The 25,140-nt window shown below is 48.3% G+C and overlaps 1 protein-coding gene across 4 annotated transcripts in view; it reads left to right on the forward strand.

Annotated features, from left to right (window-relative positions):
- MSI2 (musashi RNA binding protein 2) overlaps positions 1-25,140 on the forward strand; it is a 263,332-nt gene that overhangs the window by 82,485 nt on the left and 155,707 nt on the right. For all 4 annotated transcript variants that reach the window (XM_075719667.1, XM_075719664.1, XM_075719665.1 and 1 more), the window contains exon 6: positions 5,781-5,873. In XM_075719667.1, coding sequence (XP_075575782.1) covers positions 5,781-5,873 — 93 coding nt within the window. The remainder of the gene's footprint in view (positions 1-5,780; positions 5,874-25,140) is intronic.

The following is a 25,140-nucleotide window of genomic DNA, read 5'->3' on the forward strand; positions in this document are numbered from 1 at the left end:
TTTAGTTAACAAGATCACTTCCCCTATTACATGAGTTATTGTTGTTTTTAATTAGAGGTAATGCTGTAGTTTGAATGTACAACACAATGGGGTATAAAATGCAGTTCAGCATATAGACCAAAGATGATTTTTCCAATTATAAACCTATTTAGAAGGCGGATACATTAGAAATGATGAAATGTCAAACTGCAGATTAGGTAAGCAAGCCGGAATACGCGTGCACCCACGCATACATGCTACCGTACGAGAAAGAGGAAAGTGCTCTGGAAAACAGTTATATATGCATAATTAGTTTAATCTGAAATTAATGCTAATTTCAGCAATTTGCGATGCAGATTCACTATTAGTACTCTAGTCCACTTCCACCGTATTGAGAAGTTGAGGATGCAAAGTCTTAATGAATTCCACACAGGCGTGCACCGGAGCTGAGCTCATGCACCGGTTTCCAGGGTGTTCTCTGAGCCTCGTGCGTGTTGGTTTGCTTCAGCGCCTGTCTCCGCCTCTTGCCTTTAGGGAGCAGCTGCTCATTTAGAAAGTAGTTCTGTTCCGAGCAAAGATGTGATGGCATGCAGAATATCCTGGCTTTTCTGACCCTGCTGCTGTCTGCGTTTGCCTAGGTCACTTTTAACTGCGCCTGCACCTTTGGATAACCCAGTTTTAAAGCACGTGCATTTCACTTTGCAACGAGACCTGCCGCTGGCACGCTCGGTCTCCTGTCTGTGCTAGCTGGACGTAAGCGCTCGTCCTTTCCAGCCTCATCATCCGTGCCTCCTAAGCCAGGAGCTCTTCACTAGAACTGGCGGGGGGAACAGCAAAAAAAGGCTGGGTAAGGAATGGTAGGGAAATGACATTACCCTGAGGTCAAACACCTAACTCCTGTGTTAAACACAGTCTGGGCCTTGGCTCATCTGAAAAGAGTCGGGGATGCTTGTTGCTTGAGATTTTGAAATTCTGGGAAATCTGCAAAACATTTCCTGAGCTTAAAATCCCCCTTACTCATTTTTAATAGTCATAGTAAAAGACAGTTTCAGTGGGGGGGGGAAAAAACCCACCAAGAAAACGAAGAACAGAGTTGGTACGTGAGTATGCAAGGACGTTAGCGGAGGCTGGACTGGAGGCTCTAACTTTGCACGACTGCAGTTCCTTCGTTTTGCCCGAGTCAGTTGGTTTTAGCTCACGTAGCGCAGTGACGTGTTTGAGTGGGATCGTTGTTTCCAGAGACTGCACCTTCAGCCTGTTGTTTAGAGAAGATTTACCCGATATGCCCCAAACCGACCTAGTTACGACCTTAACCTTGCAGAAAATGGCGTAAAATCGGAACACTCGTCTTGCTAAAGCAGGGTGTTTTTTCCTGCCTCTGCACCACCTGAAGTGTTTGCTCCGTTTCAGAACACAAAGGCGAAGGTATTTTTCAGAAGCCAAGCCAATAAAGAGATTGTAACCTTGAATGACTTTTTGCAGTAGTAGTCACATGTGTTTTGATTAACTGCAACGCTAACACAGTGTACAAACAAAGCAATTCTGCAGGTACTTACAATTAACAGACTTTTATAACCAGCGTTAGATCTGACTCTCCCCTGTCGATTCCTCCTGCAGCGAGAGAGAGACACCTTCAGTATGCAAAACCATTTAATATCTGCGTTTTGCAGAGCCCTGCAATAGTGAATGATAGATACGTTATGCTGCAAATTGGAAACAAAGACATGAAGCTGTGGAAGTATTGTGGTTTCTGAGTGACCTAGACCTCTCGGAGTCATTCGCAAAACGTGGAGTCGTGATTGATTGGCGCAGCTCGCTTCCCGTTACCCAAACAGTGCCGTTCCCACCCCGGGCAAGGAGCAGACGGAGCTGCTGTCCGAGGGACCGGACCCCTGTTGCTGCTTGTGGGGGTGCCCCCACGGCGAGCGACCTCCAGACAGCAGATTCTGAATTTACTCACAGGAAAAGATCAAGATCCGCAGTGACGTTCATTGGAGGGACTTCAGGCTGGGGAATTCTAGATTTTGGGCTTTTTGTTGTATTAAAAAAGTAGTTTATGAGTGATTTTCTTACATATATACATAAATGCTTTTATAAAATTGTAGGGTTTTTTTTGTTAAAGACATGCCGATTTATTTTCTGAACCAAATGAGAAATTTTGATTTAAAAATACCTTTAATTTTTAAAAGAGAAACTCTTCAGTTGGTTCAGTTCCTCGTGCCTCTGATCATTTGTCATCCTTAATGTTTACTAAACAGTGCTAAGTGTACTTCATTAAATGCTTTAACTCGTTGTTTTTCCTCCCTGAAACAAGCGCAGATCTGGGGAGGTGATGGAGAATATCGTATCAGATAGGAGGAACATCGCTCCCTGGGAAGCAGAAGCCCGTCGGTGTCGGTGCTGTCTCCTGCTGAGGGTACTTAGAAATACGGTGGCCTCCTCCTGTGCCCTCGCAGCCATCGGCAATGAGAATTTTGGGGACTTTCTACTTAACGTCAGTTTTCTCAGAACTCGTGTGTGAATGCGCCTGGTCCCGGCAATTTGATGTGCTGTAACTTTTTTAGTGGTGATTCAGTGGCTGATCTACACCGAAGGTGTCCCTGGTGTAGTGAAATCCCTAAGTTAGTGAATACTTTGGGGTTTTTTTACTGTCTTTTGAATGTTCAGTCATGCTTGGCTAACCTGTTTGCAAACCTCTGGCCATTAGCCGTAGGCTAACAGCCTGCGCTCTGGGCCGTGGGTCCGGTGCAGAGCTCTGCTCCGCTCCATGTGTGCCCCGTGCCGAGCGGGACCACCGCGCTCGGTGGTTTTTACCCTGATGCAGCCTGGTCTCGTAACTCGTCTGCTTGGCTGATGAGAGAGGATTTGCAGGTTACAGCAGGAGCTGGAGGCTTTGTTTCCAGTTGGTCCGAGTCCCGCCGCAGTTATCTAAGAATTGAAAATTGGTGAGGCTGTACCAGCACAGGCAAGTCAACTGCGTGCAGCAGTTTACCTGGCATTAATGTTTGAGAAAGAAGTGGGTGCTTCTAGCACAAATGGCCGCTCTTCTCGTCTGCTGGGGCTCTCCTGGGCGCCCCGGGCTAAATCTGAGCCGAGCGCAGCGCCGGCCTCGTCGCCGGCTGCGGGAGCCCGTCGTGACGCCACGGTGAGTGGGCTGCGTCCGCTCACCTCCGCTGCACGCATCCGGACCTTTATGGGGAAAGGCTGGTTTCCAAACCCGCGCCTCCATCGTGACCGCGTCTCCTGGGCTGCTGGGGATCCTTGGCTCGGGGGAGATGGGGGTGAGGAAGCGGATGCTGGCTGAGCCCGTGGCGAGCCCGCGGGCACGCTGGTACCTCGTGCCACGGGTGAAAGGAAGGCGACGCAATCTCCTGTCGATGCACGTCAGGATAGGAGGAATTGCTAAGGCTACACGTTACGTCTGTTCTTCTGCCGAGGGGAACGTGGGTGACAAAGCGATTGAACCGTCTCTTCAGGAAAACGTAGATTGTAAAAGCAGACTTAATTTTGAGCTTCACTTTTGTACCAAAGAGCTGATTTCTGAAACCATTTCCCAGCTCGCAACGCATCTCTAGGCATTAAAATGTTGTGAATTTGCTTGTCATTAGCAATATTTTCTTTGACTGAAGCTATTGAAACAAAATAGTTTGGGTGGTTTTTTTTTTTTCTTTAACCTTCAATCTTGCTTCTAAAAGAAGTAACTCTCTTTCTTTCTTTCTTTCTTGGTCAAATATAAAAATGATGATAATTTCAAATATTGCTTTAGAATAATTGCTTTTCTCCCTCTTTTGTATGACAACAGAAGCTTGGCCTGATCTTAAATCAGATGCTGGCAGGCAGAGGGCTCTTGACAGCCCTGCAAAATCCTTTAGTTACAAGTCGGCTTTAGCCAATTCTTTATTTGTAAATGACAATTTTCTACAGAAAAATATATGCTTGGGCTTCAATTTCGGAGTCCTAGATTGCAGCCAGGAAAAAATAATTGAATTTTTACACTGTTTTTTTCCTCTCTTTTCTTCCTGACTTGGGAGGGAAAAAAAAAAAAAAAAAAAAAAAGTGAAGCTCTGTAAAGCATGGTTAGGGGCCGATTGAGGGAAACGTCTACCCTGGTTAATTTGAATGGCAGTGGAGACGGGAGTGATGTTTAATTTGTTCTGCGCTGAGAGAATTTGGGGCTACTCCAAGCTTTTTTGTTCGGTGTCTCAGTTGTGCGAAGGCTTTGCCCGCCGCCGCGCAGCACGGCTTGTCACCGCGGCTCCGCTCCCGTAGCCAAGCCGGGCTGGGCCGGCGCCAGCGTGGGGAGCACGGCGGCTCTTGCGGCTCCCGTGCGGGACGGGGTCTCGCAGCACGGTGGGGTGGCCGTGGTGCCGCAGGAGCGTGGTGACCCTCAGGGCAGGGAAGGTGCTGGGCTGCACCTTGCGACCTTTGCTAGACGTCGTAAAATGTATTCTCTCTTTAGTGAAAAAATAAAAAAGTGAGAGGAACCCAGGCTCTGCACTGAGCAGCTGCAGCAGTTGTGTCTCCGGCCGACTGCCCGGCGTTGTTCCCTTTGCATTGCTTCAGCATTTGCTGGCCGTTGTTTAACCAGGCAGGTCCTGGTTCTGGAGTTCCGAGGTGGTTTTTTTTCCCTTCAGCTGTTGTCACTTGGCCGCTTTGTCCCGTTTCTGTCATATAGAAAACAAACTCAAGAGTCTTAATGCATGAGTTTCTTAGGATGCGTTTGGTTTCTTGAGTTAACGTGCAGCGTTGAGTTTAAGACATCTCCGTACGTTGGGGTAGGCTGCTAGAGTTGCTGTCTCCGGTGGTAAGGGCATCGCCTGCTGTAAGCTGGGGCGTTTCATGGAATCATAGAATGCTTTGGGTTGGTTTCCCCTCTGTCCCAGCACAGGGGGACGATGCCCGCCCCTTTGGAACGTGCGGCAACGTTGTCCTGCGTCAGCCTTGATTTCAGGTGGCCCGCAAGGCTCGAGTGGTTTGGGATCAGCCCACCGAAGACACCGGCTTCCCCTGCCACCGCTGGGGTTTGGGTCCCTAGGCTGGATCCTGCCTGTCTTCAAGGGTTATGGGCTGTGGATGATGGGATCTGATAGTGTTCTCTGTAGGGACTCCAGCAGTATCCCGTCACCTCGTACGGAGCAGACCTGGGGAGCGTGTGGGTCAGGAAGAAGAGCTGGGTGCTCGGCTGGGGTCGTGGGGAACACGAAGGGGTTTCTGAAGGGCCTGGTCCAGCCCCGGTAGACGGCCATGCCATGAGCGTTTCAGCTGAAACGTGGTTTGTGGCAGCTGCAGGACTGCATCGGTACCTCTTGCTGTCTTTCGTCATTTGATTATTTTTAAAGTAACTGTGCAAGTTCCTTTTAAACTGACCCATGGAAACTTAATAACATCACTTCGATTTGATGTAATTACCGTTTGTCTGCCAAAGAGCATGCACTCTGTCTTTAGGAAAAAAAGCGGGGAAAATGGCACGTCTTTTTGAGATGGTAGCTATGAGGATATGACACTTGGACCCCTCTTTCACTTATATTTGCATTGAGAAGCACAATAAAAATCATTTATTAAAACAAAATATCCAGGGGCTAGAGTTGTTACTGAGTGCCTTTACTCAGCCATTTCTCAAATAAAAACAAAACAAGACAAAGAAAAAAAAAAAGTATCTAATCAAATAGAATCTGAATTGCTTTTGTAAAGAAATATTCTCATTAACTGGGTTAGGGAAGGCATCTGAAGAATATTTCTTTTTTCCACATTGTTTAAAATAATCTGGTTAAACCGTGTGCTTGTCTTGTAATTTCTTACAGATGGTCACAAGAACAAAGAAAATATTTGTAGGTGGATTATCGGCTAATACAGTAGTGGAAGACGTAAAGCAATACTTTGAACAGTTTGGCAAGGTAAGTTCCTGCCTAAGTGAGCACCGCATATTTTGAATTCTTTAATTCTTTTTTTTTTTTCCCCCTCCTTTCTTTTTAAGTGTGTTTTGAAAAACAGAAGTGTAATGTGGCCTGTGCTTAAAGGAGGGCCACATTTTTTGCCTTTTTCAGTGTAATTTCTCGAAGCCTCTGGAATCGCTTCTGGAATTCCTTTTCTGTTTGTTGCATGTGTATGTGTACAACATTGCCAACACTGTTTACCTTCATTAGAGAAAAAAGAATCATTGAGAGGTGAATTTGTGTATGTTCAGGAAGAATATGACCCTTAGCTGAATGATTACACAGTTGTCTTCTCCATAAAATCAGCCTTCTGTTTACCCCTGATTCCAGTGGCAAAGGGAGCAGATAGACATATTTGAGAGAGCTCATTAAGTTGTGAAAATGCCTGAAGGAACCACGTGAATAGCAAGAGTAATATGGGAGTCACTAGAATATCCGTTTCATTTGTTGTTAAAAAATCCTTATGCAAGATCCTGTGGAAATGTATGTAGAATCCTGACACTTTTTAAAAAAAAAAAAAGTTTATGCAAGGAAGGAAACCTTGCCAGAGTAGTCTTTACAGCGATGGAACAGCTCAAACCCCACAGTCCAGGCTCTGTCTCGCTGGAGCTTAGTGCCACTGACTCCCATGGAGCTTCCTGGATCCCCGAGGCTTCTGGATGCTTGCTCAGGAGTCTGGCGAGGTGAAGAGCTTGCAGAGCCGTCCGCTTTGAAAGCAGTTCGTGGTACCACCTTCCATGGAGCCTCCTGTCACCCCGCTGCCTGCGGGGCTCCGTACAGCTCGGTTCCTTCTACTTAGTTGATGTTTCCTTTATCTGCCCCGAAAGGCTGTGGCCAGGCAGTATTTTGTTAAGGGCTGAGGAGGGGAGTTTATAAACTGTTCCTCTGCTGGATTGATAGTTGTTTTGCAAACCATTCATTTTATTTTCAATAATAATCTTCGATTCCGGCAGGATGTTTACAGCCTGCTGAGCCTTTTATTAAAGGATTATACGAGCTTTTGGATGTTTCTTCTGTAGTTACTTCTAATTGCAGAACTCCTCTAACCTGTATTTTTGAAGTTAATAATAGTTTCAATATAAGTGCTTTGCATATTGTCTGGATGCCGTCTTAATATAGTCTTTTTAATTTCACCATCTGGTAGTTTCATGCTTGCAATTTTACAGTCCCTGAGAACGCAGACAGCTAGGCTGCGTTTTTCAGTAGCGACTAGTGATTCGGGACGCTTCAGTTCTGCTTTCGTGCTCTGCCTTTCTTGAGATAGCTTAAAAGAGGTCTGGCTTTCCAAAGGCAATACTTTTGGAAAATCAAATATTTTTTCAAGTGTCTTAATTTGAAGGCTAAAAAAAAAAAATCAAGGCGCTAAAAATAATCGCATGAGTTGCAATCAAGGCTGGAACCCATTCCTCTGGCAGTAGGGCTGGGGTATGTCCTGCTGAGGCTGCACGCTCCAGTCGTTCGAGCTCGGCTCCTGTAGACCTCGGGCTCATGGGGCTTGGTCCCCGTGCTACCAGGTGACCTTTTCCAGTTGCTTCCCTGTTCTAGCTTGTGAAAAGGAGGTGAGCTTGGTGAAGCCGGTGGCGTATTGGAGGAGAGGCTTGGCTGTGTCACCGTGACTCGACCTTGCGTGCAGGCATTCAGGTTCTCTCTGCTGCACTTTGCTGTTTATCAGCTGAGACGCTTTGGTTTGTGGGGTGTTTTGAGGTCATTCTCCCCAAGGCTCTGGTTGTGAGAAGATGCAGAGCTACTTAATGACTCTAGGGAATGGGATCTTGTGGTCCAGCTAAATTAGAAGACTCGTTAACACGCTGCAGTGGGTGGGATGCTGCATTCAGATACAATGACCCAGGATTGGCCCTGTGGGCCCGTGGAGGAGCTGCTTCCTTCTCCTTGTCCACGCTGCCTCCCCACCTTGCCTTGGCTCGCTCGCTCGACTGCGAGTCCTTCGTGGCGGGGACTGGTGGTGGGTCTGTGCGCTGCTTAGCGCGCAAGCCTCGCTCTCCGGTCAAGCCATCACAATGCAAACAAGGCATCTTGATGGATTGGCAAGGTTTGCGTTTGCTTAGCGCTTTCTTAAAATAAAGTAAATTGCATTACATAATTAATGTGGAGAGGAGCCGCCCATAGTTGATAAGAGCATCTCAGGTGACTTGCTCTTTGAAATGCTGAGCTTATTTATTGGTGTGGAAAAAAATTGCTTACCTACTGCTGTGATTCTTGAAATCCTGTTTGTACTTGCTGCGGAGAAGAGCTTTGCAAACCAGGGGGGGTTGTTTTGGTAACTGGAGGTAGCTCTCAAACTACACGACGTGGTTAGAAACAGCTACCAGCTTTGGGGCCAGGCAGCCTCGCTCGTTTAACCGAACTTGGCAGGAAAGGGCCTAAAGTGTTGAAACTGCAGTGTTTTGAAAAGTAAATGCTGGAGCCTTTTTTTCCAATAAAAAGAAAGCTGCTTTGATAAACCCTCTTCCCCGACTTCGCCAGTGAAAATGCCCGCCCGTTAGAGCACCGAAATAGTGGTAATGATAACTCCTGAGACTTTGATCATGAAATTTCTGATAGCGATTATTTTTTCTTTCTGTAAAGCCTGAGATCTGTAGGAGTCCCAGCTTTCATTTTGCGAAGGTGGGCATCGCTAGCTGCTGTAAGCTGCCGAGGAAGACTGGGTGGGAAAAATTACCTGAGTGAAGCCAAAAGGCTTAACAGAAGGAGCACGAGGCAGTGTAATTAACGGTGTAATTAACAGCCTGGTGACTGCTGAGTGCTTAGAGCTGGTGATAGACCTGTGCACATACAGTTACGGTGGGGCTCCCCAGAGAGCTGGGGGGGGGGGGTCTGGGCGCCGAGGAGGGGGGGGGTCTGGGCGCCGAGGAGGGGGGGGGTCTGGGCGCCGAGGAGGGGGGGGGTCTGGGTGCCGAGGAGGGGGGGGGGTCTGGGCGCCGAGGAGGGGGGGGGGTCTGGGCGCCGAGGAGGGGGGGGTCTGGGCGCCGAGGAGGGGGGGGTCTGGGCGCCGAGGAGGGGGGGTCTGGGCGCCGAGGAGAGGGGGTCTGGGCGCCGAGGAGGGGGGGGTCTGGGCGCCGAGGAGAGGGGGTCTGGGTGCCGAGGAGGGGTGTCTGGGCGCCGAGGAGGAGGGGTGTCTGGGTGCCGAGGAGAGGGGGTCTGGGCGCCGAGGAGAGGGGGTCTGGGCGCCGAGGAGGGGGGGGTCTGGGTGCCGAGGAGGGGTGTCTGGGCGCCGAGGAGGAGGGGTGTCTGGGCGCCGAGGAGGGGGGGGTCTGGGCGCCGAGGAGGGGGGGGTCTGGGCGCCGAGGAGGGGGGGGTCTGGGCGCCGAGGAGGGGGGTGTCTGGGCGCCGAGGAGGAGGGGGTCTGGGCGCCGAGGAGGAGGGGGTCTGGGCGCCGAGGAGGAGGGGGTCTGGGCGCCGAGGAGGAGGGGGTCTGGGCGCCGAGGAGGGGGGGGGTCTGGGCGCCGAGGAGGAGGGGTGTCTGGGTGCCGAGGAGGGGGGTCTGGGCGCCGAGGAGAGGGGGTCTGGGTGCCGAGGAGGAGGGGTGTCTGGGTGCCGAGGAGGGGGGGGTCTGGGCGCCGAGGAGAGGGGGTCTGGGTGCCGAGGAGGAGGGGTGTCTGGGTGCCGAGGAGGGGGGGGTCTGGGCGCCGAGGAGGGGGGGGTCTGGGCGCCGAGGAGGGGGGGGTCTGGGTGCCGAGGAGGGGGTCTGGGTGCCGAGGAGGGGGCTGGCTGCGGGGCCCCTAGGTCCTGGTGGGACGCGGCCCGGCACAGCTCGCGGTGCAGGCGGGCGGGAGCTCGGCCCAGCGCCTCCGACAAGGGCAGCGCGGAGGCCAGGGCCGGCAGCCGGTGTGCAGCGTATCTGGGCGAGAGCGCGTGACTGGGGCTTCCCCGTCCAGCGGTTTCAGGGAGCAGGATCCACAGGAGGACACGAGGAGGCTAAGCCAGGAAAGCAAAGCTCCAAACTAAGCCATAACCATTTATAATTGGAAGAAAAAAAAAAAAATTCCATTGTCTTACGACCTAATCCTGATAGTCTAATGCAGTTGCTTCTGCGATCCTTTGTTATTTCAGTCAAAGAGGTTTCAAACGTTCTCACAAACAAAATAAATTCACCAGCCATGTTAACCCGTCCAGGGTCTGCAGCGTTGCCCTTGTGCTGAGGTGTGAAAAGCTGGCTGTTAGGACCAAGTTTTACAAGAATTTAAATGAGAAAGTGTTAGAAGTGAGGAGATCCGAGGGGACGCGCGGTGGGCTGCCGCGGTCCTCCCCTCTGGAGAGGCCACGAGCGCCCTGAGCCGGCGGCGGGGCGGCGGCTGCGGGTCTGCCCGTTCTACGGCTTTCTGAAAGCGTGAGCAAAACGGTGCTCTCGGAGATCAGGACATGCTGGAGCGTTTCAGGCTTCTGGTATCATTTAAAAAAGGGAAAAAAAAGCCTCTTAAAGCCTCACCCGGAGGACTGTGACCAGCAGAAGCAAGCCCCCGACCGCTAATGAATTGCACTTCTCCTGGGACGTGCACGTTCCGCACCTTTTAAGCTGCAAGCAGCTGATGGTAAGGGACTTCGTAGGGTTGGATTTTTACTAGGTACCGCTCCCTTTATAGAGCTCCCGCGAAAGTAGTGTAGCCCTTGCTTCGCGACTTGCAATTATACTTCACATGGTGAACTGTGTAATTAGTTTGGAAGACTTATGCCTAGTCATTGGTTTATCCTAATCGGCTTTGCCTTTTCCCAACAACAAAGTGAGCTTATTTTCCTAAGCTGAAACAACTCTGCTCCCTTTGTTCCTCTCTTTTATTGTCTCATTCCTTTCATTCTGTTTTACTGCCAAAGTTTTGTTTCATTAGGCCTACAAGTCATTTCCAATCCAGTGGGCTGCTACAATACGGCCTTTATAGCTCCGCTGCCCTGGTTCCCATGTCCCTTCTGGTCTGGAGCCAGGACTTGCGATTCGGCATGGGATTTTAACCCTTTGCCTGCCCCAGCTCCTCGTCCCCCCCTTTGCGCTGAGGCCGCCGCGGTGCAGTGCAGGCCAGGCTCGAGAGGTGGGGTGGGGGGGACTGCCCGATGAGCTTATGTCGGGGTCCAGCCCCAGGCAGCGGCTCAGCGCCACGCGGCCGCTCGCTCCCTGCCCCGATGGGATGGGGGAGAGAATCGGAGGAGTAGGAGTGAAAAAACCCCACTCCTGGGCTGAGATAAGAACAGTTTAATAATTGAAATAAGGTAAATAATAATAATAATTATTATTATTATAGTATAATAATGATGATAATAATAATAATATCCAAAGCAAGTGATGCTTGGATGCTTGGATGGTGCAGTTGCTCACCACCCACCAACCGATGCCCAGTCCGTCCCCAAGCAGCGATCGCTGCTCCCCGGCCAACCCCCCCAGTTTCCATACTGCCCATGACGCCGTATGGTATGGAATGGCCCTTGGGGCAGTTGGGATCAACTCTCCTGGCTGTGCCCCCTCCCAGCTTCTTGTGCCCTGGGCAGAGCAGGGGAAGCTGAAAAGTCCTTGCCTGGCATAAGCAGTGCTGAGCAACAACTAAACCATCAGCGTGTTATCAACATTCTTCTCCTACTAAATCCAAAACACAGCACTGTGTGTGCTGCTAGGAAGAAAATTAACTCTATCCAGCCGAAACCAGGACAGCTTACAAAGGCCAAGCGCTTGCGTGCGGTCGTTAATCGATACCTTAATGCGGCTGGGCTCCGGGTGCGCGTTTTGACCCCATTATGGAAACAGAACTCTGAGTAAAAATCTTCTCACTGAAAATACCGTAATCAGTCTTGGTGGGAACAGTCCTTTGAATGACAAGGCTACTGTGTCCTTCCAGCCCCTGTTTCCAGCATGATGGGAACAGAGTTACGTTAAAGGTACGTTTCGCTTGTCTTGAGCTATTAGATCAGCCCGTGTATGACTGTTCTTGTAGAAAAATCATGTTTTCTTGTTTGGGAGAGAACGCATCTGAATTTCTACTTTTTTGAAAAAGAATGGTGATTTTTAAAGGAGATGTGTGAAGTAGTTTTGTGGTCAAACAATATTTTTTATGTATTGTTATTTCACACTGCTAGAAAAGCAGCGCTGGTGTTGGTGGCCTCAGCTGTTTTACTTCTAAAAATCTTGAAGCGGGAGCATTGGCTCTAGGGATTTTTTTTCTTTCACATCAATGTAAAAGTACTTTTGGGAAGTGGGCTATGGCATTTGCTTGTTATTTTAAATTTTCAGATGAAATTGGAACAGACCAGTATGCATTAATTGTGTTTTTTGTTCTGGCTTGTGACGAGGTCCCTCAGACAAATCGTAGGCATGTTTCAACTCTGCTTGGAATATGTTGTTTCCTCAAGAAATGGCTTTTTAAGATTTGGAAGTTTTGAAACAAGACAGGATTTCTGAATTACTTCTCTGGATCTGAAACATTTTGTCCAGTCGCTTGTTATTTCCTGTGAGACGCAAACCAGACTGGTGGTATAATAATATCCACCTTCTGATGTTGGGGTTTTTTTGGTGAAACTGTTCAGCTTTTGAGAGCTGGTAATTTTCTCATCTCCTCCTTCTGTACCATGACTTACTGTCTAGAGGCAGCTCAGCAAGTGGGAGGAGAGTAGCTTCTCAAACCTGCCCCTGCCCGGGCGCACCTTGGCAGAGCCCTCGTGCATCTTGCAAGAAAACTAAAGCTGAAAGCAGCGAGGCTGCAGGCAGCAAAACGTGAGAATGAGAGTTCCCTTCTTCGGTTGTACCATGGCATGCACGGTAACATGGACAGCAATGCAAATAATGACCATTTAACCTTTGAAAAAATAATCTTTTGTAATAAAGTCCCTCTGCTTTCTCTGTGTAAGCGTGCCGGGAGGGGGGAGAGGGAAGGAGGTGTGATCCACACCGAGGATTTCAGCCTAAGCGGGTGGTTTACATAACTTGCTTCCTACATGCCTTCCCCTCTGACAGCTGTGAAAATATAAATCAAGAAAACATGAGAGAAAACTCCTCCTTGTTTGGCAAGGCTGGCTGGGTGTGAACCAGTTAATGCGCCGCTGTATTATTAAGCACTCCAGTGGTTTACTTTTCCCTGAGACCTTGAGTATGGCCTCTGAAGATGTTATTACAATAGAGTTGTTAGCATGAGAAAAGGTGGTTTTCTTGCCGTGGGTTCATTTTGGGGGGATTTGGAAGTCTGTGTGGAGCTGGGGCTAAGGCCGGAGTCGGGAGGTACAAGGAATTTTGCTTGTATGACAGTGAAAGCTTAGTTAATTTAGACTTGGCATACAGTTTGAATTGTACTGTTACGTCTGTTGGACATTGATATGTAGATTTAATGGTCAATAGGATACATGGATGGCCTATTCTTAAAGTATTTGCTTTGCAGAAAAGTCATTTTTTGGTTTGACAAGTTGTTAGCCTTTCAGATTTTTCAGCACTGTATTTCCAGATTCAATATTTGTGAATTGGTTACATTTGATGAAATGAAGGGACAGATTTGGGCTCTTATTTACATTCTAGGCTGTAATATCTGTAATATGCAGTAAAATAGGGAATGTGGTGGCATTTTTTTAACTGCTGCTAACCTCAGTGTTCCCTTCCAAAGCGATTCTGAGCTCTAGACCTGGTGCAAAAGAGCTTGTAGCTCAGTATATTCTTCTAAGTTACCTGGGTGTACCTTGGGAGAAGTTGCTTGAGTCATTGCACCTCCTTAAAACAGGAGCAATAGGCAAATACGTCATTGTTTGCGGCTTCTGATAAGTTCTGGACAATGAGAAACACAATTTGTTGGGGCTACTCTGTACAGTAGCGCAGAACAGCGTTCAACCTTGCTCGCGCTGCTGCCTCTGCCCTTCGCTTGGGCTTTAACGTTCCAGTGTTTCTGGAATTCCTCATTTGAATGTTATGTTAATGATATTCCAGAGGATAATGAATATTCCTTTAAATTTTTGCTTTGGCATGTGACAAAGGGATCTGGGATATAGTGGTCCCTCATGGCCTAAAGCACTTTTTATTATTTCTTGTCCCTCCCACACATGCTCTTGGTTGGTGTGGTGGGTTTTTTTTTTTTTTTTTTAAACAAACCGAGAAACTCGATCGTTGCTGAAAAAGAAGTCAGTGTTTTCATTCTGTCAATGAAAAGTCGTACACAGGAAGTCAGTTTTTAGGTGGTCTGTAATAAGACACATTCTTTGTGGAAGTGGTTTTGTTATAAATTAAATGTTGGTTTCTACCTGGATTTTATGAAAAGAGGAAATGTTAAGGCAGGATTTGCGGGCACGAAGGCTGTATCAGAACTCAGCAGAAGTTTGAAGTGCAATTTTATTTCCTCTTCTACTCTGGCGAAATGAAACGGCAAGGAAGCTTTGGTGCCGTAGCACCGTAACCCGTGTGCGATTAGGTAATTGCGGCGGAGAGCCAGGGCCCCGAGCATCTGTCTCCTGTTTCCCACCGTGCCACCCGCTTGCTGTCCGACTTTGGGCAACCTGTTCTCTCTCGCCTTACGTTTCCTTGCCTTTCTTACTCAGTACGCTCCGAAGGGCGTTGAGAAACGTAAATACGCCAGCGCTGCCGTCACTCGCAGCCTCGGTCGGCGCGGGCGCGACGCCGGCTGAAGGGATCCCCCTGGCAGCAGCGCAAGGGCGCTGCGGCCGAGCCGGTGCCGGCAGCACCGGAGCGCGCTGGGGCGGCTGCGCTGGGGCGGCTGCGCTGGGCGGCCGCCGCAGCGCGGCTCTGCTCTGGGTACGGCTCACGCACCCCCAGCTCCGGGGAGCCGTAAGGGCAGGGCCTGCACCCTTCGCTTAAAATGTATGTATGTGAAGACAGCTCTGCTGTATCTTGGATTTGTTTTGGCATAAAGCTATGGCTGGTGCCCTGTGTTTTCTCTCAGATAATTTAGTAATAGTAGGGGAGCAGAGCGGATCCTGCGCTTGCAGAGCATGACGCACCGTTGGCGACCCAAAGCGCACCGAGAGCCCAGATGAAATCACAGAATCATAGAATTGTTGAGGTTGGAAAAGACCTTTAAGATCATCCAGTCTTAACCAACCATTAACCTACACTACCAAGTCTACTCTAAGCCAATCAAGGGTAGACTAGACTAAATCCAGGGTAGACTAGACTAAATCACTACCAAGTCTAAATCACTACCAAGTCTACTCTTAGCCAATCAAGGGTAGACTAGACTAAATCAAGGGTAGACTAGACTAAATCAAGGGTAGACTAGACTAAATCAAGGGTAGACTAGCCTAAAATTGGTGATAGGCAGGAGCTGTGCTTGGGGAGAAAAAAGTTGTAAGAAAACCATTCATGTTTCCTCCTCCAGCATGGGTGTGGAAGTTTGTTTGTAGGGCCTTTGTATCAGTCTTGTACCTGAGCCAAACCCATGAAAATGACCTGTATCTTTTCTGAGACCCCAAGAAAGTAAATTTTGTTTTTCATCCCACTTTTCTTTTATACAAACGCAGCAGGCTACATAGAATACCTAACAAACTTAAGTTAATAATGTTTGGTAACTTCTTTTAAATCATCCCTGGAATGGTCTTGGATTCAGCCCCAGAGTGGGTGAGCGGGGTTGTAGGTGTAGAACTTCTCTGGAAGGAGATGATTTGTTTCTGCGGTGCTGTGGTAGCAGCTCGGAGCCCCTGTTTCGGAGCAGGGCCCGTGGGGTTGGCCGCTACGCGGCAAGACAGCAGCGAGAGGAACGCTGCCCTAGCAAGCTGCACTGAAAGCAAAAGACAGTGCTGTTAAACCACAGCAATAGGAGTGAGGTACAATTTTTCTGATAGGTATTTCCAATATATGCCGCGAAATTGCATCAGATTCCACTTTGGCACTTGGCTTGAAGTGCAGCCTCCTGGACTCTCCAGGAAGTTATTTATAAATGTAGGCACTGCTCCTGACATCCATCGAAGCGATAACCTGCGTCCAGAACATTACTTCTTCGAGTGGCCACAACTGAGGGTGCCAAAGCTTTGCCTTGGGAAAACTCATGTGTTAACATCGGCTCTCTAATGAAAAAATAGCAGCAGGTATTTAAAACTTTGTATGGTGTGATTGAAGCTTGCACGATACCGCTCACAAATTCGGGGTAGGCTCATCAGCTAAAGTGAGCTAGTTAAAACATAATTGATTGGAGAGTAAGCGTTTGATCACCGTCGTCATCCTGCATAATAAATGCACCAGTATCGAGTGATGGGATGTGAAATGCGAGGATTTTTTTAAATGCAGCTCTTGAGTCAGGGCCCTTAAGAAAAGGACTTTTAAAAGTATCCACGAGGAGCTTGATATAAATTGTTCCAAAGGTGGAAAAAGAGCACGCTTCACAGGAAGGAGGTGTGATAACGTTTTTTCCACGTGGAAATGAATGGCCGTACTCGGTCGCTCGTAACGCGTTCAGCTGGCACCCGCAGGGCACGGCGCTGGTGAGCAGGGGGGTGCCGGGCGCTCCCCGCTCCGTCCCCAGGAGTCGGCCACCCCGCGGCTGCGGAGCTCGCTGTACTCCGGGAATAAAGCCCTGCGCTCATCAGCCCACCTCCGAGCACTCGCTCCAAACGTGTCTGCCTTTCACCCTGCTGTACAGTGCTATGGAAAAGCATGGTTTGATCTGCAGCTTGATTTTTTTTTAAAAGCTTACGTCTTGCTGGTGGAAAGTTTGTTTTTGAAGTGGAGGGTTCTGTGCAGAGCCTGGTGGTTCTTGTTTCGTTTGTGTGCTTGTTCTTTTTTATTTATTTCTGTGATTTTGCTGTTAGGGTGCTAAAAATCAACAAGATGATTTTCAGTCAGTCCTAGAGGTGAAATAACCGAGCTCTGTTCACACATGCAATATTGAGGTACGACCAGTTTAATTAAACTTACGCTAATTCTGCAGAGGTAGAGTATCAAATTCATTTGATGTCTGTCTTACACATGTAGATCTCTGTGAGGAGAACTTAGTATTTTATTTTCTGGGAAAAAAATAATGCACCTGTGTGTATTTTGGTAGAGGTGGAGTGGTAGCTGAGCATGGCAGGTTGGTGAACGTGAGTCCTGTCGATAATCACCCAGTACCGGGGAACGCGTGCCGGTCCCGCGAGGGAGAGGGGTGTGTGGTTGTGCTGTGTGTGTGCTACAGTATATGTATTTATAAATATAACTTCGGAAATGGGGACAAGGGCAAAGGAGCTCAAATGAAGAGCCAATTAAGATAATCTAAGCAGAATGAGGATTAACTGCCTCTTAAGCTGAAGGATACCTAAAATGCATGCGGCCAGTTTAGATCAAACAAACGGTGACTCTGTCCGGGACATTGGCGAGAGGTTTGGGGTGAATAGGAATTAACAACGGTGTTTTCAACTTGCTCTCCAGGGCAAAATGTTGTTGAAATAGTGATCCGGGCTCTGATGGGTCCTGCTGGCAGAATATGTCATGGAATACATTTCTTCGCTGTAATGTCATCAGTGTGGAAGTTTGAAGAAATAGAGAACATTGGCTATATTGTAAAGAAATGATTGCTCATATAAAAGGAGTTCACGTTTTGCAGTTTTTCTTGTCACAGAAAGTTGAAAACACTAGCAAGTCTGTCAGAGAAGCTGCTGCTATGTATTTTCTTTTTTAAAACGAGTTGCAGTGCCCATCATGACCTTTACTGCCGCTCCTGACGCTGCGAGAGGCTGGTCTGCACCAAACCGGTACGGCACGTTCAGGTATCGCGGCTGGTAGTGAAGGTGAGATTACATTTGCACCCCTGGTCCAGGACATTGATTTTAAACGTGAGCAAATAGAAGCACGTGCAGGGTTCCGCTTTGAGTGTCTATTTCTTTTAGCGCTGGCATTACAAAGTGTTTGGGGTCTGTGTTGCCTGAAGGTGCTGGGCTGTAAGCTCCTGCTAGTGGCGTTTGTCGGAAAGGAGGGTGTGCAGCAGACCCCGCTGCGGCGATGCTCCGTTTCTGGGGAAGTCGCTGCACGAGCGGCGACTTTTTGGGAGAAGGTCCCTCTGTTGACTCGGTTACTCTGATGAGCGGTTTAGCGAGTTCAGATTGGTGCCACGTTAATTGTCAGGCCTGGGAGGGTGGGAGCAGATTTCACCGGGGGCAATGGAAGAGATCCAATGAATTTCCACTCTGTTTCCCTGCTTGGCAAACCAGCACTTACTGTCACTTTGCATAAATAGGTTTATTTCAGAGGGTGAGCCATCACCACTCCCCCTCTTCCCCTCCCGGCCCACCCTCCCCTGAAGGATAGGAGGCCGACGAGCATTTAATTTCCCCAACAGCAGGTGCTTGTCATCCATCTGAAGATAGCTGCCAACATCTGGTGCAATTGCCGCAGCAAACGCAGTAACAAGGCGGCCTGCAGTTCAAACGCAGAGAGAGCATTGCCTCTTTAATGATAACAAGCTGTTGGCTTCCCCTCTGAGATGAATTCATCTCACAGATGTTTGTCTAGTTTTGGCAATCTTATCACTATAGCTTTGGTGATTATGCTCAACTGGAGACTATTACTATAAAAGAAGTTTGAACTTGTTCCATTTTTGCGTTATTTATTTATTTATCCATTTATTTCTTTGCTTTCTGGATATAATTTGTATCAACAACTGTAATGTTGGTCCCATTACCCAAGTACCCTTAAGTTTTTTTTTTTTTATTGCATCTGCTGAACAGTAGCTTGCTACTTGACATTCACCACTGGCGAATGTCTTTCAGCCACGCTGACATTTTTAACATTCCCCATCAACAGCTTTGTGGTTTGAACCCTCTATTTAACACTACATTTTCTGGGATTACTTGGCACTCACTCTGTCTGTTCTCTCTAATAACTGCAATATACTTACTATTTCTGCAAAGCGTGAGTTGCCAAGAATATTCTGGATATTTCCTTTTGGACGGTAGCGCTCTGGTGACCTTGGCAGGGGTTTGTAATGACAACGTATGACCATCTTCATTGTTATATCTTAAACGTTGCCAGCCTCAGCGTGATCGTACGAAACGTGGAGACCTGCAGGCTGAAGACTTCAGTGCTTGTCTGCTGTTGTTTGGTTTTCTAACACGCCTTTTCTTCTGTTGTTGTGTTTTTAAGGACGCATTTTCTCCGGAGCATGTGGAATTTAATTCTGGTAAATAGGATTTATTTTTGGAAACATGCTTGTGAATAGGTGACTCATGCCTGAATGAAGATGTGTCACTGTTGGTGGGGACACCACGTATATAATTTCTTAGTCTATAAATAGATGGCAGTCCGAGTATTGATGACACGGTGATGCTTTGCACTGACTCGTTAGCTGCAGAGTGGCTTCTGAGGAAAGTGTTTAGAGCGTCAGTCTCTCCTGCTGGAGCAATAATTTCTGCTGATGCTTAAGGAATAGACATCAATAGCTTTGTAAAATACTGGGAGTACTTTAATTGGCACAACGGAAATCAGAATTCAGACGTGTTCCCGTGCCGCTGTCGTGGGATATAGTCGTACTGCTTCTCTCTATTGCGGAGGTGGAGAACCTGAGCTGGGGAGTTTGGAGTCTTGTCAAAGGCTGAGGGTATCACCTGCAGGGTCCTGAAATTCGGAAACTCATGTTTGGTCATTTCATGCATACGCTAATTTCTGTTACTGAGGGAGATTTTAAGCTAGATGCTCAGGATTAGAGTCGCTGTGATTTTCAAATAGTGGAAGTAACAGTTCCTCCTTCCCGTCGCTGATGCTAAACCGGTTACATGTTGATGTTTGCTCAACACCATTTACCCACCAACACAGCACATATGGTTTAATGTCTGTCTTTTTTTCTGCTTCTGCTGTAGTTACAGTATTATTAAAAATCCATTAAATTTTAATGTACGTCATAAAGTATGTGCTCCTGTGAATGTGAGCACAGATAATTATTTCTGATGAATAAACCAAAAGGACAAGTATGTAAGAAGTTCATCCTGCAGCTTTCAATTTTCATTATATACGTCTCCTGCAGGGGCAATCGTTGTGATGTTGCAGCTGGTTATTTCTGTGGCCTGGCTCTCCCTAGAGATGGGTGATGACAATGCAAACTTGAACTAGCAGAAGTGCCAATGTTTTTGCGGGCATATTTGTATATAAATGGTTTACCAGGGGAGGTAACCCTCTGGAAGGTAGAAGATGTGAAGAGCACTGCAGCACAGCAGCAACTTTCTCAGAGTTTTTGTTCGGTGTGTATTGGCTTTGTGGAATCTTGGAAAGTAACCCAATTATTTCTCATTAAAATAACCCAGAAATCTAGCAACAAGCAAGGTGTCATTGCTAGAACACCACCAGGAAGCTAGGCAAGCTCTCCGTGGTTTCCAGGGCCTGAAGTAGGCAAGGGAATCATTAAAAATAATGCATTAGAGTGTCCATAAAGTTTCATGCAGTATATAATGGTCCATAGGGGCCTCACCTAGTTTTCCATATATGATACATACATAATGGTTACAGCTTCTCATTAACTTTCCCATAACACTGAATATACTTCTCTTTAAACACCCCCTTCAGGCTTCATGTTATTTGCCAAGCATTTCCTAATAAGCAGGAACTTAAATATTTATTAGGCTTGCCTCCTGTCCCCACCAGGCTAAAGAAGTTGTTGGCCTCTCTCCTGTCCGTTTAATTTCCTATTCCTGAATGCTCTGGACAAAACCCAGCTCTGGCAGAGTCCAGTCCTCTTCCTGAGAGGGCTTTCCTAGGCTTCTCCTGCTCTGGTTTTAAGAGTCCACCCCAATATTTCCTGGTTTAAGAGCATGTCTGCACCCAGAGAATTAGCCTTGGCGTGGCACATAAACTCTTGCAGGGACCTTGGTCTTAGCAGCAGCACATAGCCCTTAGCTATCCCAAATAAAGTCAAGTTATCCCAAGAAGGCCTAGGGATCCCACCACATCCTTTGTACCTATGGGTTCTTCACCCTTGGGTATTAGTGCTAAAACTGCTCAGGACTTGATGGATCCTCCACGGTGACTTGGTTGCTTTTTGCCCTGGAAAGACGTCTTTCAGGGCTTTGCACTGCTGACGGTGAGAGTTTTAGCTGAGTTTAGATGAGTTAGGACAGAGGAAAGATGATGTTTTGAGCTGGTGTGGTCTGCCAGCTGAGTCCAGGAGTAAAGAGGAGAAAAGATGGAGTCATGGCTGCGCTGGGATCACGGTTTGGGAGCTTAGCTTTGCAGACGTGGCACTGATTTGCTGTGTTACTTTGGTGTCATTCAGGTCCCCACCCAAAATCTGGGGCTGACAGCGTGGCTTTCCTAGTGCTGCTGTAACTGCAGGCTTTTCTGAGGGGGAGCGAGTGTGTCTGTGCAGCACCTTGCCATGACCTTGAGCAAAGTCATAGTGCTGCTGTGATACCGAACGATGACAAATAAATTCACCTTCATACAGTTTAGTCTAGCTGGCTTTGTTCCTTCATCCCTCATCCTCCCTGCGAAGGATTTTGTTTACTTTTCCTGAAATGGAAGAGGCCCTGTTACATAGTCCTCTTTCAAAAATAAACCTCTGAAAAGGAAAACAAAAGAGAAGGAACAAAAATCAGATGTGGTCTTGATAATACAGAGAGCAGATACTGATCTGGAGTTCAAGGCAACTTGAACCAGAGGTTTGTTTAAGTGTAACACAAACTCTACCATTTTTGGACTGTTTGAAACTCCCCTCCTGTCCCTCCTGTACTTTCAGAAAACAATCAAAAAAGAGAACTGCAGTAAAACGCTAGAAGTAACATTTATTGATTTGATTTGTTTTGTTTTCTCTGCTCCCCCCCTTCTTCAGTTAGCTTTATGCTCCGAAGTTCACAAACTCAGTTAGGTGCTATGGAAAAGCTGTATTTCGTTTCACCTTCTGGCTGTATTTTGACTTCAAGAAAGTAAAAATATCTGGTAAAGACCAGGTTGCATCGCTTTCAAGCCCAGCGACAGGTTCTTGAACTGGGAGAAAGAAAAGAAGCGAGAAAGAGAGAAGCCCCTGCCTGCTGTCTGAGGGCTCCGTGGGGTCCCCTGCCCGCCACGCTCACGCCCCTGCCAGCTCCACATCTGCGCCTCGGCCGCGCTGCCAAGTTCGTTGAGGTTTCGTTGTATTTATTTACTTACTGGCCATTTGAAATGTCTTATTCTTGTTTGGAGCTTGGAGTGCGGGAGTGAGCTGCGCTAGGTGCTTACGAAACCTGGATTCATTTACCCGATGGACTCTTTAGGCTGCGATGACTCCAGCAGAGCCCATCGCGTCGAAAGAAAAAAGCTGCAGAGATTAAATACGCGGCGATCGCGGAAGCGAGCGAATCGGCATGAACGCTGCTCCGTCTTGGCGCTCTGCCTCGCTGGAATGCGACCTTGCCTGTGGGTGCTGCGGGGTCCCCGGCGCCCGCTGCGGCGGGTGCGTGGGGAAGAGCGTCCCGCTGCTGCCGTGGCCTTGCGTCGCTGCTCGCTGCAAGCGGCCCGTCCTGGCGCCGGGGCCCGTGTCTGCAGGGGAGCGAGAAGGGGGCTCGAGCGTTTCTTTTGGTGAAGAATTCGGCTGCTTTTTCCTGCAGATCGTCTAAGAACGTGTGTTGGATTTTTGCTAGTAAAGCAAGAACCGGCAATTAGAATCGTAGCTGAAGGAAAGAAGTGCTCTCCTTTGCTGTTTGATGTCTCAAAGCACACCACCTAGCACGTTTTACTTCCCTTTCGGTGAGTCGGGGAGGCTGACGTTGCCTCGCGAGGCTTCCTGGTGCCAGCGGCCAGAGCATTTAATGTTCTAACCCCAACGTTTCCTGTGCTGAAAGTGGAACTCAAGAACACATGCGACCGGCTGCGACACCGCCGACTAACTGGGTCGTACGTGGGAGGGCTCAGATCGCTGGGGGCACTCTGGGCGGCTTCAGGCCCTCTTCCTCGGACACCACAGCTGCTGGCAGCTGGCCGACGCAAGGCGTGAGGCTTTGTGGCTTGGGTTAGCTGGCAAACAAGCCTCTGGAGTGCCACTGACTTAAATGCCTTTGTGGCATCAGCAGACGTGTCTTTAGCAATTTGCAGTTTGCGGTGGCCTTTCCGCAGTAAATAAGTAGTAAATGTTGGCTGTTCCCCACCCCCAAAACAGCTGAGGAGGATAAATGAAAACCTCTGCAATGCCAGAACTGCCCCTTGTTTCGTCGGTAATTAGGATACAGGTTCCTGGTGAAATGTAAGCTCTGTGCTTGGTTGACTCAGGTCATGTTTTCCATTCCTGCTTTTCTGTTTAAGTGGATAGGTTTGTATACTATTCCTTGACCTAAAAATTTGCTCCATAAAATGTACAGAAGGTGCAGTCTGAGATAATGCATCTTTGGGGACTGGAGGCTTGCTTTTGACCTCTATTTACATGATGTAAATCAAAGTGGAGTAGAGTTATGGAAATAGGACAGCCCAGCTCTTGCATCAGGGGCTGTTCAGCCTTATCACGGTGATAATGCTGTGTAAAAATGCTAGTATGTAGTATGGTTTTGCCACGGCCTTTGGTGATCAGGGAAGTGCTCTAAAAATAAAAGAATTAGCGGTAATTGATGACTTCAGCCAGATTGTTTGTGGATGTGAACTGGCAAAACTCCTCGAGATGAAAGGAGCTGCGCTGATTTACACCCACGGGGCGTGAATGAACGCGATCCAGACGTCAGCAGCCGCGTGGGCTGCGCTGCTTTACGCGAGCTGTGAATTGGACACTTTATTTTGGGCAGCGTATGTCTGGAAAAAAACGCTCCCATGGCATGAAGGATCAGCCTGCACTCTCCCACCTCTCACCCTTCTCTGTACTCTCGTGGCCTCGACGAGCGGGAGTTTGCAGCGAAGCATCGGTGCCGGCACGCGGACGCGGCAGCGGTGGCATGTGGTGCCTCCCAGGCGCCTGCGCTTGTTTGCTCGCAGCCGGGGAAGAAATCCGTTCATTTGCTTGTAGTGCTGCTGAAATATTAACGCAGAACAAATCATCCGGTTTAAAACTAACATCAGACCGAGGAGAGAGAAATGGTGTGCGCTGCTCTCCGTGCTTTGTGAGGGGAGATGTGCCTCCGCTGCGACTGAATCCTCCTGGCAGTGCCCTGCGGCGGGCGGGCAGAAGGATCTTCAGTAGCCGGGGCGCGTAAGTGGTGAAAGTTGGGGTCTTGAACCCTACCCCGGGTTCCTAGGAGCTAAGATGAAATGGGGAAAGGAGCTTCACTATTTTGCATCACCTGTGGCTGATTGGGAGGGTATTTGGAAAATGTTAACTGCTCTTGGGACTTTTTCAAACAGTTATTCAAAGTAGTTATTTGTCCCAAATGCTAAATACAGGTGACATCTTCAGCAGCCTGCTAGTAATAATAATACTTACATGGCACTTTACATTTTCAAAGTGCTGTCCAAGTAGCTGATCTGTCTTGTCTTTTGCAGCGATGCGTGGGTAAACTTGAAGAATATTGGCCTGAATTTGTAGCAGTTTATCAGCCACGTCTGTGGGTGAATTTGCTTTTCTGCTGTTTTGTACTATGAGAGCAAACTGATTTCTCCTGTGTATCTTGACATTGATTCTAGTCTTTCATCTTGGTAGAGAAGATGATCTTTAAGCAGAATGGAGAGATGTCTTCCTGCCTATTACACTACAAAAAAGAGGAGCACAGCTTTACAGAAAAAGGATGTTATTTTTTCAGCCTGTGTAAGATATAAATGAACTTAGACCTTCTTAGAAGGAGCGTGCTTTTTTCCTGCGGAATGACCTCGCCAACTTTTAGCCACACGCCGGCTCAGTACGTGCTTCGCTGCTCGGGTGCAGCTAACGGCAGTTACGGTGTTCGGCGTTTCGCTCCAGTTGGGGTGAAACTCCCCTTGTTCTGCCCGCCGGACTTCTGGAGCCGTGGGACGGTTCACTTCCTTAACTCTGGGCGCTGTCGGCAAAACTGTTGTCTGTGCTTCCTTGGTTTGGGGCAGGGGCAGGGACAGGCGGCACGCCATGAGTTCTTGAGGCAGTGGGCGCAGAGGCGTTGTGTCGGAGCGGGGACGCAGTGGGTCGAAGAGGGTCCTCTCGGCCCCGCGGAGCCCGGACGTTGCCGTGCCGTGCCCCGGTTGCCTGCGTGGCACGTGGGCAGCCACTGCGACTCTGCCATGCGTCACGTAGTCTCTCCAAGGGTTTTTCTTTTCTCTAAAGGTATTTCCAAAGAGCATTAGGTGCAGGCAGAGGGAATAGGTTTGCACACCTGCCTGCAATTAAGTAGTTTGTTTTTGTGCTCCTTAATCTTTTATGACAGTCGCAGGGACAGTCTGTGTAATGTGGAATTGTCATTAAGCCAGGAGCATAATGCTCAG

This window comes from Pelecanus crispus, chromosome 12 (genome assembly GCF_030463565.1).
Source record: "Pelecanus crispus isolate bPelCri1 chromosome 12, bPelCri1.pri, whole genome shotgun sequence".
NCBI classification, from domain to species: domain Eukaryota; kingdom Metazoa; phylum Chordata; class Aves; order Pelecaniformes; family Pelecanidae; genus Pelecanus; species Pelecanus crispus.